Consider the following 12,396-nt stretch of genomic DNA (forward strand, 5'->3'; position numbering starts at 1 on the left):
AAATCAAGGCCGTAGTCAATTTGTTGTGTTCGTGCGCTGTGTTCAGAAAATGATAATTACGATGCTTTTATTGTGCTGGATTAAAACCATTGTCGTTAAAACAGGAGTAGTCGCGGTTATGTGTCATAAGGGAAAACAGTAGATTTGCTTATGCTATTGCTCAAGGCGTTGAATGGTCGATAGTTTTCCTTGAAGTTAAGATCGTTATTATTTTATTTGTACAAGGAGTTCGCTATCTGCTGAAGTATTATATACTTAACGTTCGGAAACAAGCAAGCTATTCATTAGTAAAGACACGAGAATTCCATTTTCGTTTTTGTTTCGCGTCTACTGAGATCTACATTTAACCCCCTTGGGATTGGTGTTGGGTCTGTTTTTCCCCCCGAAAGATATATTCTGAGAAAAACTTGCAATTAACGTTTTTTTCTAACGAAATTAACTAACATATATAAATTGCCACATGTAATCAGGGATTTTTAATATTTATGTGCGCAAAATGTAGTTGTCCTTTAGAGAAAGACAGAATAGTTTATCTCGAACGAACGTTCCAGCCTTGTTTACACGCGTTGGAATGCTTGTCGTAAGAGGCGACTAACGGGATCGGGTGGTCAGGCTCTCTGAATTGGTTGATGCATGTCATCGATCCCAATTGTGTGGATCGATGCTCATGCTGTCAATCACTGGATTGTCTGGTCCAGACTCGATTATTTTACAGACCGCCGTCATATAGCTGGAATATTGCTGAGTGCGGCGTTAAACAACAAACAAACAAACAAACAAACACGCGTTGGAGCACATTAAAAATAAATAGATTTGCTCATGCTATTTCTGAAGGCGTTGTACGACCCATAGTTTGATTGACTTGGGCGTGTTTTATCTGATCTGAGTGGTAAGGCCTTGATAAAATATTATTTTATCATACATTTAAAAAATATGATTAAGAACGTCTATCAATTTTTCAATTGTGTTGTTGATTTTGTTTTCAAATGAAAAAACACACCAAATAATTATTTTGTGGCAGACTGATTGACAAGGACAAAGGTTGCCAGTCAATTTGGCCCGTGTTACTAGTGCCCAGTTACAGATAACGATAAGCTCAAGCCGTGACAGTTTTGTCGCAACAGCTTTAGCGTGCAGCGTAGTGATAGTTCATACCATCAGAACCTTTAACCTTAGACTATAGTCTTTATCAAATTCTTGGCCTTGTTTGCATGTTTGTTGTTTAACGTCGTACTCAGCAATATTCCTGCTCTCTGACGGCGGTTGTAAATAATCGAGTCTTGACCAAACATTCCAGTGACTGACGTCATGAGCATCGATCTACGCCATTGGGATGATGTGATCAACAGAGTCAGCGAGCCTGACCACTCGATCCCGTTAGTCCCATCTTACGACAAGCATGGTTGTTGTTTGTTGTTTAACGCCGCACCCAGCAATATTCCAGATATATGACGGCGGTCTGTAAATAATCGAGTCTGGACCAGACAATCCAGTGATTGACATCATGAGCATCGATCCACGTTATTGGGATACGCTGACATGCATCAACCAAGTCAGCGAGCCTGACCACCCGATCCCATTTGTCGCCTCATACGACAAGCATAGTCGCCTTTCACGGGAAGCATGGGTTGCTGAAGACCTATTCTACCCCGGATCTTCACGGATCGCACGGTTTGCTGAAGACCAATTCTGACCAATGCATGTAAGAGGCGACTAACGGGATCGACACGGCTAAGGGAAGTAACTCTGTACGATCTTGTACCACTGAGTCACTCGTGCCCGGTAAGGGCGTTAAGTTGCTCAGAAAGGTAACTCATTTTGAGAGAGCTATGCATGCTTATCTCATGAAAAGTTTACAAATTATCCCTAACTTCAAAATGCGATATTTTATTAAAATATTTATTGCAGATGGCACAACCTCCCCCCTACGGCGACAAGAGTAATTTTGGTAACCCTGGGTATGGCCAGCAACAGTACCCACCACCCCAGGCCGGCTACCCCCCACAGCCACAGTATGCGCCACAGCCAGCCGGGTATGCGCCACAGCCAGTCGGGTATGCCCCACAGGTAGGATGAAAGTTCTGACAGTGATTGCTTAGCATGCGTTAATCAGAGGTATCAAATCACGATCGTGTCAATTACATGACAAACAGACTAGGTCATCCTATTGCTGATATACTGCCCACGTGACATGTATATACAAGCTACGTAAACGTGACTACATATAATTCTAACAAAATACATTTGAAAATAGTCAGTTACGTCTGTAAATATACTTTTGAAACAGGGGGATTTACAATTAATTCTTCAATTTGAAACCTTGACTGCGTTTGTGAATCCCATTGGTACACTATCTGACTATATTAGGACTCGTACTGTAGGAGTGTGTGTTTGTTAGTTGTTTAACGCCCGCACTTTAAAAAAATATTCCAGCTATAGGGCGGCGGTGTGTAAATAACCGAGTCTAGATCAGACAATCCAGTGATTGACATCATGAGCATCAATTTACGCATTTGGGATACGATGACATACATCAACCAAGTCAGCGAGCCTGACCACCCGATCCCGTTAGTCGCTTCTTGAAAACTGAAGAACAATTCTTACCCGGATGTACACGGGGCACTGTAGGGGTGAGCGAGTTAAGTTTCTGAAGCTGCATGTAGCAATATTCCAGCCATTACGGCGGCCTGAAAACCCCTAGATCAGGTAAACAAGCGACAAACAGCATGAGCAATAGGCTCGTAACGATATATCGAACTATCAATTGTTAGCTCTACGGCTGTACTATAACTATAGAAATTTAATAACTTCATATTAGAGATATTTCCCTTGTGATAGAGAGGCGACAGAGGGCAAAAGGATAACTTTGACAGTGTCAGCAATATTTTATACATTCATATTACATTGATTAATACCTTGATCAAGCCTTAAATTGTTTTAATACTATTGCATTTAATACTGGCGTGAGTCCTATTGCAATATAATCGCAATGAGAAACTAGTCCACTCTCCACAGGGACACATGTCTGCTAGTTAATGAGGAGCACTACCAAACTACGATTTCACAGCTGTGTGGCTATACATGTGTAAAGTAGACACAATTGATGGATAACAACTTCTTTAATACTGTCAAGGCGACGTTTCGGTATAGATCCTTATACCGTTGTAAAGCTTGACAACGGTATAAGGATCTATTCCGAAACGTCGCCTTTACAGTATCAATGAAGTTGTTATCCAGAAAATTGTCTCCACTTTGTCATCCTTCAACTTTTAAGTAATGCCTATCAAGTAATTTATACATGTGTAGTTTGTGAGATATTTGTTTGTAGACATTATGCAAACATAAACAAATAACCAAAGCAGTAACAGCAGTAATAATAATCATAATCATAATCATAATCATAATCATCCTTTCCAGCCGCAGATGATGGCACAACAGTCTGCTACCAACGTGGTTGTTGTTGGCGGTCAGCCCCAGCAGACAGTTATTGTAGAACGGTGAGAGTTATCCCCCGTAGTTACTCTACATCTAATAGATAGCCGATCGGTCTTGGGGCTTTTAGAACCAATCTTATCATTCACATATTAATTATCTAATGACTGTTTATCTACTTCGTAAACAAACGGAAAATCGTCAACGGTGTGTTTTTGTCTACCTTGTTATGCCTTGTTTGAATACCAGTAAAGGTCAACCTGAAATGAATTATTATTCCTGCGGAATCACAACTTTTAGTCTCGAAAAAAAATGAAGCGATTTCTGACCATGAAACGAAACTAGTATACACTGATGGGGGTATTTCTCTAAACTGTGTGCTCAGTCGTCGCGACAAAACATCTACCCACAAGATATTTATGATCCCTAACTTCTTTGTTCAGTAAATATATCTGTATTCATTTAATTACATGCCTACCAGACCCGTGAAGATCCGGGGTAGAATAGGTCTTCAGCAACCCATGCTTGCCGTAAAAGGCGACTCTGCTTGTCGTAAGAGGCGACTAACGGGATCGAGTAGTCAGGCTCGCTGACTTGCATGGTTGATGCATGTCATCGTATCCCAATTGCGTGGATCGATGCTCATGATGTCAATCACTGGATTGTCTGGTCCAGACCGGATTATTTACAGACCGCCGTCATACAGCTGGAATATTGCTGAGTGCGGCGTTAAGCAACAAACACACAGTCACACATGCCTACCATGTAACAATCCTTTGTCACCATGCATGTAGGTATGGCAGGACAGGAAAGGGCCTTGTCTGTTTAGACTCGGAATCAGAGGCAGGATTGGCTCAAACGTTAATATTCGTTGTTCCGGGCAGCTTCTAGTGTAACTGGGGCGGTCGGGTAGCCTAGTGGTTAAAGCGTTCGCTCGTCACGCCGAAGACCCGGGTTCGATTCCCGACATGGGTACAATGTATGAAGCCCATTGCTGGTGTCCTCCGCCGTGATATTGCTGGAATATTGCTAAAAGCGGCGTAAAACCATACTCACTCACTCTAGTGTAACTGTCCCAAGGTCCTACTTATCGAGGGTTCGAATCTCAGGTTTCGACCCGATTATTTTTATTAAGGCGGTCACCGTGCTCAGGGGTTTTACTAAAGGGGTATACGACCTGTATCACTCGAGGCTTCCTTCGACACACCCCAAATAACTGACCTGCTGTTCTGAGCGGCGTTAAACCTATCTCACTCACTCATCCTCTGTAGTGTTCAAACGGAAGCGGGGCACGGGTGGCCCAGTCGTTTAAGGCGCCGCGATTCGCTGTGCAGAGTTGCGTCCCTTGGGCATTCCAGAAACCTATGATTGTGGGTTCGAATCCCAGTTCGCCCCGATTATGTTTCTAGGTTTGTCAGCACCATACCCGTGCTCGTTGGTAAGCGGTAAACGTCTGAGACCTGCATCACTTTGGGGTTTCCTCCCACATTAAGCTGACACGCCGCGATGTAACTGGAATACTGTAAAAAGCGGCGTTAAACCCAACTCACTCACTCACTCACTCAAACGACAGGATTGGTTTAGTCCCTGTGAACTAACACGTGTCCCACTGTCTGGGTAACGCATACTATGTGTCTGTTTCAGCCAAGGGGTGAACCACGTGCTTCACTGCATAATATCCCTCTTCTTCTGGCCCTGGGTGATTGTCTGGATCATTCTGGTTAGTTTACCTCCACTGTTATTCATGGGAATCTACTCCTTTTAAACAACCCGACGTCTTCTTTCCCATTAGTTTACAATACCCTTGGAGTGACAGGACCTGTATTGATTTGATAAGTCATCGTTGGACGGTACATGTTTGGTACTTTGTGGGAATAAGAATTAAAATGAACTTCGACGGGTTGGTAGATTAACAATATTTTGTTACACCTTTTGACAAAATGAGTAATTTTGACTCAAGAATTTAATTTAAATGTACCACATTGAATAAATGCAACGACGTGTAGTGTTTTTTAGACCAATTATAGACCAATTTCAGACACCACCCCACCCCACCCCACCCCCAACACACACACACACACACACACACACACACACACACACACACACACACACACACACACACACACACACACACACACTGTTCTCCTCTATGTTTTACCCTATTAATTTCTAGTATCCGGAGTATTATATCTCAGGAATTCACATATTTTCCTCGTTGACGTTTGGCGTTCTTATTTTCTTTACCCTTTAATTTGTTGACTTTCAACCAATCGTGTTTAAAGTCCAGGGTTTATCAACCGGGACAACACAATACATCAAGATATGACCATAAATACTCACCTTTTCCCCATGGTTTAAAACGCATCAACTCATTTAATCAACAGCATTACGCTCGATGCATTCATAGTTTGAATGAAAGGTTGCTTTTCATAATTTAACAATTCGTCGGTTTTAATATAGTTCCTATTCAAGAAAAGTTCCTATTCATTTATATCGTTAAAATATTATCGGGCATATTGTTCCCCTCTAACATTTTCTATTATCCGAAATATGATATTTCCTGAATTCACATATTTTCCTCGTTTACAGTGTATTCATAATATGACATTTGACGTCCTGTTTTTCAGTGCATTACGGATAACTGAGCACCGTCACAACGCCAGCAACGATTAAGATATCAGAAGAAGAAACTGACCTTTAATGACATATGACAAATCTATGTTTTGTATACCATTCATCCTTCATTGAACACTGGTGAATTGAAGCTGAGCAGGCCATACTTTCCACTTCCCTCATAAAGATCGGTAGTCAGTGGGCAGTGTAATACGATTCAAATATCTTACCAACATTTCGTTTCAGCTGTTATAGTAACTGTTGGTCAAACAATTCACCAATCGTGTAAGGTATCACCGAAAAAACACTCAGCAAACTATATATAATATATATAAAGCAACTTATTGAACATATCAATAATCATCGTTGCGGGATTTTCTATATTTTTTCTCTTTTAAACGGCCGGGCGTTTGTTTCTTTCAGACCTTTTTTTACAGACGGCGATAATAATGGGGAGCATTCCGAGCATAAAAACTATCTGTTTAATCGAGGCCCGGCGTTTGGTCGAGATGCCGGCGTTTATTATGTACGGTAACTCTCGTGTAGGCAATGAACAGCACCTGTTGTCATGAGACTCAGCATGTATTAGTATTGTTACGCTTTAAATTTGAAGAGATATCACCTGCATCTTCATCAACTACGAATCATATCGATGTTATTATTTTTAGTTTTATTTTTTATACGGATATATCATTATCATACGTGACTTACAATCTTGCAATATGATGACATATGTCAAGCATTTTAAAAAAAACCTTCCAAGTCGTTTGATTGATTTGTTGATGTAAAGATATTTCTGAATGAATAAAGAGATTTTGTTAAATTTGTATTTTTTCGTTTTTTATGTTGGATGGTAGTGTGGCATGTTATTTTGCTGTTGTTAGCGGTATCAATGCATTATATGTTTAGAATTATCTCCCTTGAATACACGAAGGGAGACCACCCAAAGTTACAAGTTTTATGTTGGAGCCTGCAAGTAGAAGTGGATGCATTTGATACCACTGAATTGTATGTTCGAACATTATTTATCTATCATCAGTTGTATTTTGTTATCAATAATTATTTATAAACTGGCTAAGTAACACCACCGTTGAAACATTTGAAATTGGATGAGGAGATGTAACGACGTCACCTGGGCCTAGATTTTCGAAACGATCGTAGCCCTAAAATTATCGTAAATTTGTCGTAAGGAAATCGTAGGCTATCGTATCATATTTTCGAACCTATCGTAGCCCTAAGATATCTTAAGATTGTCGTAAATGTAAGATAGCCCATACCTGTCGTAAGTTTATTTTATCTTCATCCAAGATGGCGGCGTACTTTTCCATAGATATTTTGACAAACCATTAGTCTGCTTTACGTTCAATCGTTGACATTTCATTTTGTAAAGCTGTGTGATTCAAATTGACACTTCGAAAACACGAAGAACGCATCAAGGATTTCACGTCAAAAATGTTCTTAATCGCGACAGCGATCCACATAACTGTGGAGTCGATAGCTTACAATATAGTTCTATCCGAGTCTATGCTGAAGAAGTGTGACACAACATACCCTTTCGATATTGTGGGAAGGATAAAAACGGAAGGTGTCGGCAGGCTACAGTAATGACCGTGACCTCATTGATAACTCAGGGGAAGCTAATCTTAGTTCAAACACTAGTTGAGAGTGGTTTCCCTTTGTAACCGCCCGGGACACCTTGCTCAAAGTTACAGTTTTCATAAAACGCAGATCATATAGAGTTCCGCTGTTATATTTTCTGGATCGCATATGTGTCAATGCTTTAGTCTTAATTTTCGCATTTTATAAAATTATATCAATCTACATATGTAAAAAAACACCTTAAAGGTTTCGCATAAGTTTTTACATCTAAAATCATGTGGGACGGGTGGTTTTAATCATTGAATTTTAACTATACAATGTCCTATGTTTACACTATATAACTACAATGTCCAATGTTTACACTATACAGTAGTTATACAGTGTAAACATAGGACATCGTAGTTATATAGTGTAAACATAGGACATTGTAGTTATATAGTGTAAACATAGGACATCATAGTTATACAGTGTAAACATAGGACATCATTGTTATATAGTGTAAACATAGGACATCGTAGTTATACAGTGTAAACATAGGACATCGTAGTTATATAGTGTAAACATAGGACATTGTAGTTATACAGTGTAAACATAGGACATCGTAGTTATATAGTCTAAACATAGGACATTGTAGTTATACAGTGTAAACATAGGACATTGTAGTTATACAGTGTAAACATAGGACATCGTAATTATACAGTGTAAACATAGGACATCTTAGTTATATAGTGTAAACATAGGACATCGTAGTTATATAGTGTAAACATAGGACATTGTAGTTATACAGTGTAAACATAGGACATCGTAGTTATATAGTGTAAACATAGGACATCATAGTTATACAGTGTAAACATAGGACATCGTAGTTATATAGTGTAAACATAGGGCATCGTAGTTATATAGTGTAAACATAGGACATCGTAGTTATATAGTGTAAACATAGGACATCGTAGTTATATAGTATAAACATAGGACATTGTAGTTATACAGTGTAAACATAGGACATTGTAGTTATACAGTGTAAACATAGGACATCGTAATTATACAGTGTAAACATAGGACATCTTAGTTATATAGTGTAAACATAGGACATCGTAGTTATATAGTGTAAACATAGGACATTGTAGTTATACAGTGTAAACATAGGACATCGTAATTATATAGTGTAAACATAGGACATCTTAGTTATATAGTGTAAACATAGGACATCGTAGTTATATAGTGTAAACATAGGTCATTGTAGTTATACAGTGTAAACATAGGACATCGTAGTTATACAGTGTAAACATAGGACATTGTAGTTATACAGTGTAAACATAGGACATTGTAGTTATATAGTGTAAACATAGGACATCATAGTTAAACAGTGTAAACATAGGACATCTTAGTTATATAGTGTAAACATAGGACATTGTAGTTATACAGTGTAAACATAGGACATTGTAGTTATACAGTGTAAACATAGGACATTGTAGTTATACAGTGTAAACATAGGACATCGTAGTTATACAGTGTAAACATAGGACATCGTAGTTATACAGTGTAAACATAGGACATCGTAGTTATACAGTGTTAACATAGGACATTGTAGTTATATAGTGTAAACATAGGACATCATAGTTATACAGTGTAAACATAGGACATTGTAATTATACAGTGTAAACATAGGACATCATAGTTATACACTGTAAACATAGGACATCGTAGTTATACAGTGTAAACATAGGACATCGTAGTTATACAGCGTAAACATAGGACATTGTAGTTATACAGTGTAAACATAGGACATCGTAGTTATACAGTGTAAACATAGGACATCTTAGTTAGATAGTGTAAACATAGGACATTGTAGTTATATAGTGTAAACATAGGACATCGTAGTTATATAGTGTAAACAAAGGACATCGTAGTTATACAGTGTAAACATAGGACATCTTAGTTAGATAGTGTAAACATAGGACATCGTAGTTATATAGTGTAAACATAGGACATTGTAGTTATATAGTGTAAACATAGGACATTGTAGTTATACAGTGTAAACATAGGACATCATAGTTATACAGTGTAAATATAGGACATCTTAGTTATACAGTGTAAACATAGGACATCATAGTTATATAGTGTAAACATAGGACATTGTAGTTATATAGTGTAAACATAGGACATTGTAGTTATACAGTGTAAACATAGGACATCATAGTTATACAGTTTAAATATAGGACATCGTAGTTATATAGTGTAAACATAGGACATCATTGTTATACAGTGTAAACATAGGACATCTTAGTTATATAGTGTAAACATAGGACATTGTAGTTATACAGTGTAAACATAGGACATCATAGTTATACAGTGTAAATATAGGACATCTTAGTTATATAGTGTAAACATAGGACATTGTAGTTATACAGTGTAAACATAGGACATCGTAGTTATATAGTGTAAACATAGGACATCTTAGTTATATAGTGTAAACATAGGACATGGGGGGCGGAGTGGATCATCCAGTTCATTGACAGTTCAATGCATCGTTACACCATAGAGCCTCAATCATGAAACAACACTTTTTACACAAACATATATGAATGCATTACTGTACTGTCTCGTAGGTTTAGGTTGTGAGATGACGTGGACTCCATGACGTCCAACGGGTCAACACATGCAGATGACGGTCCGATGCAGGAAGTCGTTCCGGGTGGCGGTCAGCAGTTTGATGTCCACTTTGTTGCAGGTGGGTAGCTTGCATATAGTGGTTTGTGAGGTGGACATTCTGCAGTTACTGTTGTGCATTTACTGTTCATTGTCTGCAATGTAGTGGGGGCACGGGTGGCTCAGTCGTCTTAGGGGGGCACGGGTGGCCTAGTCGTCTGAGATGCCGCGATTCGCTGTGCAGAGTTGCATCCCTTGGGCACGCCAGAAACCTATGATTTTGGGTTCGAATCCCGGTTCGTCCCGATTATGTTTCTAGGTTTGTCAGCACCATACCCATGCTCGTTGGTTTCACCGAAAAGGTAAACGTCCGAGACCTACATCGCTTCGGGATTGCCTCCCACATTAAGCTGACACGCCGTGGTATAACTGGAATACTGTTAAAAGCGGCGTTAAACCCAACTCACTCACTCTTTCACTCCGTCGTCTTAGTCGCCGCAATTCTCTGTTCGCTGTTTCGTCCCCTGGGCACACCAGAAACCTGTGAGGTGGGGTTCGAATTCCGGTTTGCCCCCGATTGTTTCTAGGTTTGTCAGGCCATACCCGTGCTCGTGGCTGTGTCACGTCTCATACCTGCATCACCTGTGGGCTTTCTCCAACATCAACTGACACCCCGTGGTATTACTGGTAGAGTGTTTAAAGCGGCGTTAAACCCAACTTACCCCCTCAATCACTGACTGCAATGACGTAAACAACAAAATCTCACTCTTATGTAAGCATTCTTTGATGAATAGGTTCTCCACAATAACATTACGTTAGGTATTTTATAAGGAGTTGTGGTATTTCATGTTTTGATAGTTATCATATCTGGTAATTGTTAAAAACATTTTGATCGCCAGATATATTTATGAATTAATTTAGGAAAGTCATGAAGGCAACGTCACTACCTCTTCATGTAAGACTCTTCAAACGATACAATAATGTTATTATTTTTCAACATGACTTTAACTATCTTTTCCCAAATTATGTTTCACAAGAAACTCGTAATGGTGAGATAAATGCCAGGGGTGGCTGACAGAAAACTCCACTGTTTCAGCACACCCCCAGCCCGACATACACACTCTCTTCCCTTCATGTCCGACAGAAGTGGCGGAGATTTCACAGGGCTCCCATTCAGGTAGGAAAAAATAAATTAAGACTTGGTCAGCCCCGCTCCACTGGGCATTACCTTGCGTTGTCCTCTGTGCCACAGTTTCAGTATTCAGAGACAAGGTTTATACAGGTATGAAAAGGTCTTATCATCACCAAAATAGCCTGAAAAGCCTTGAATTTAAAAAATAATATAAACTTTATAAAACTTTTAAAATTCATGATAGACATGATTTATTATAATTGTTTGTTTTGAAAATATATGTTGTTGGAAAATTGGGGGTGTTCCTGGTGCTTCTTAGGTCTTATGACTAATGTATTGTATGTATTAAAGAAATATGGGCAGACCAAGGCTAATAACCCAACAGAAAAGCCTTATAAATGACTTTTGAAAAAAGCCTTTATTTTTTTCCATATCTGTATGAACCTTGAGAGAGTCGAATAATTTTAGACAGGCAATTGTAAAGCAGTCCTACTTTTGCACCAGATCCTGAATCGACAACGACGGAGACAGCGCATCATCATCTACCTCCATACCCCACCAACATCCCCATCATAGTGCCTCTGGATTCAGAGGACGTCCCAGAGAGTGACCAGCAATACAACCGGTTACCCCCATACCCACTGAACATACGGCCCATCATGCCGACTGACTACGACCAGTTGAACACTTCCCCAACGCTACACATGTCGGAGTCTTCTGACAGACATTGGAGTCTGCCTCTGTTTGAAGGTGATGATGACCTTGGACAGATGCCTTCAGCTTGTAATGGAGGACATCCTATGCCACTGCCACCCGTCTATCCAGTAACTCCATTGCAGGTGCTCGTCGAGACAGCTACCTCGGACGTAGGTCTATCTTAGAAGTCCATAGAAATGATTAGTTTCACGATTGTTACGATAAATCGTTTAATAGTCTCTGTTAGCACAGCTATAGATAAACTTTTGGCT

At 39.4% G+C, this 12,396-nt stretch overlaps 2 protein-coding genes across 3 annotated transcripts in view; both read left to right on the top strand.

Annotated features, from left to right (window-relative positions):
• The window catches only part of LOC124130547, a 33,003-nt gene that overhangs the window by 15,162 nt on the left and 5,445 nt on the right, over nucleotides 1-12,396 (top strand). For both annotated transcript variants that reach the window (XM_046493662.2, XM_046493668.2), the window contains exons 2-8: nucleotides 1,909-2,067; nucleotides 3,418-3,497; nucleotides 5,077-5,152; nucleotides 6,063-7,056; nucleotides 10,257-10,378; nucleotides 11,393-11,473; nucleotides 11,933-12,294. In XM_046493662.2, coding sequence (XP_046349618.2) covers nucleotides 10,285-10,378; nucleotides 11,393-11,473; nucleotides 11,933-12,294 — 537 coding nt within the window. In that variant the 5' untranslated portion in view covers nucleotides 1,909-2,067; nucleotides 3,418-3,497; nucleotides 5,077-5,152; nucleotides 6,063-7,056; nucleotides 10,257-10,284. The remainder of the gene's footprint in view (nucleotides 1-1,908; nucleotides 2,068-3,417; nucleotides 3,498-5,076; nucleotides 5,153-6,062; nucleotides 7,057-10,256; nucleotides 10,379-11,392; nucleotides 11,474-11,932; nucleotides 12,295-12,396) is intronic.
• LOC124130935 (annexin A7-like) lies at nucleotides 1,909-6,080 on the top strand. Its single transcript, XM_046493991.2, has 4 exons — nucleotides 1,909-2,067; nucleotides 3,418-3,497; nucleotides 5,077-5,152; nucleotides 6,063-6,080. The coding sequence occupies exons 1-4, from the start codon at nucleotides 1,909-1,911 to the stop codon at nucleotides 6,078-6,080; spliced, it is 333 nt and encodes a 110-aa protein (XP_046349947.2).

Source organism: Haliotis rufescens, unplaced genomic scaffold, assembly GCF_023055435.1.
Source record: "Haliotis rufescens isolate VD_foot unplaced genomic scaffold, xgHalRufe1.0.p SCAF_9, whole genome shotgun sequence".
In the NCBI taxonomy this organism is placed as follows: Eukaryota; Metazoa; Mollusca; class Gastropoda; order Lepetellida; family Haliotidae; genus Haliotis; species Haliotis rufescens.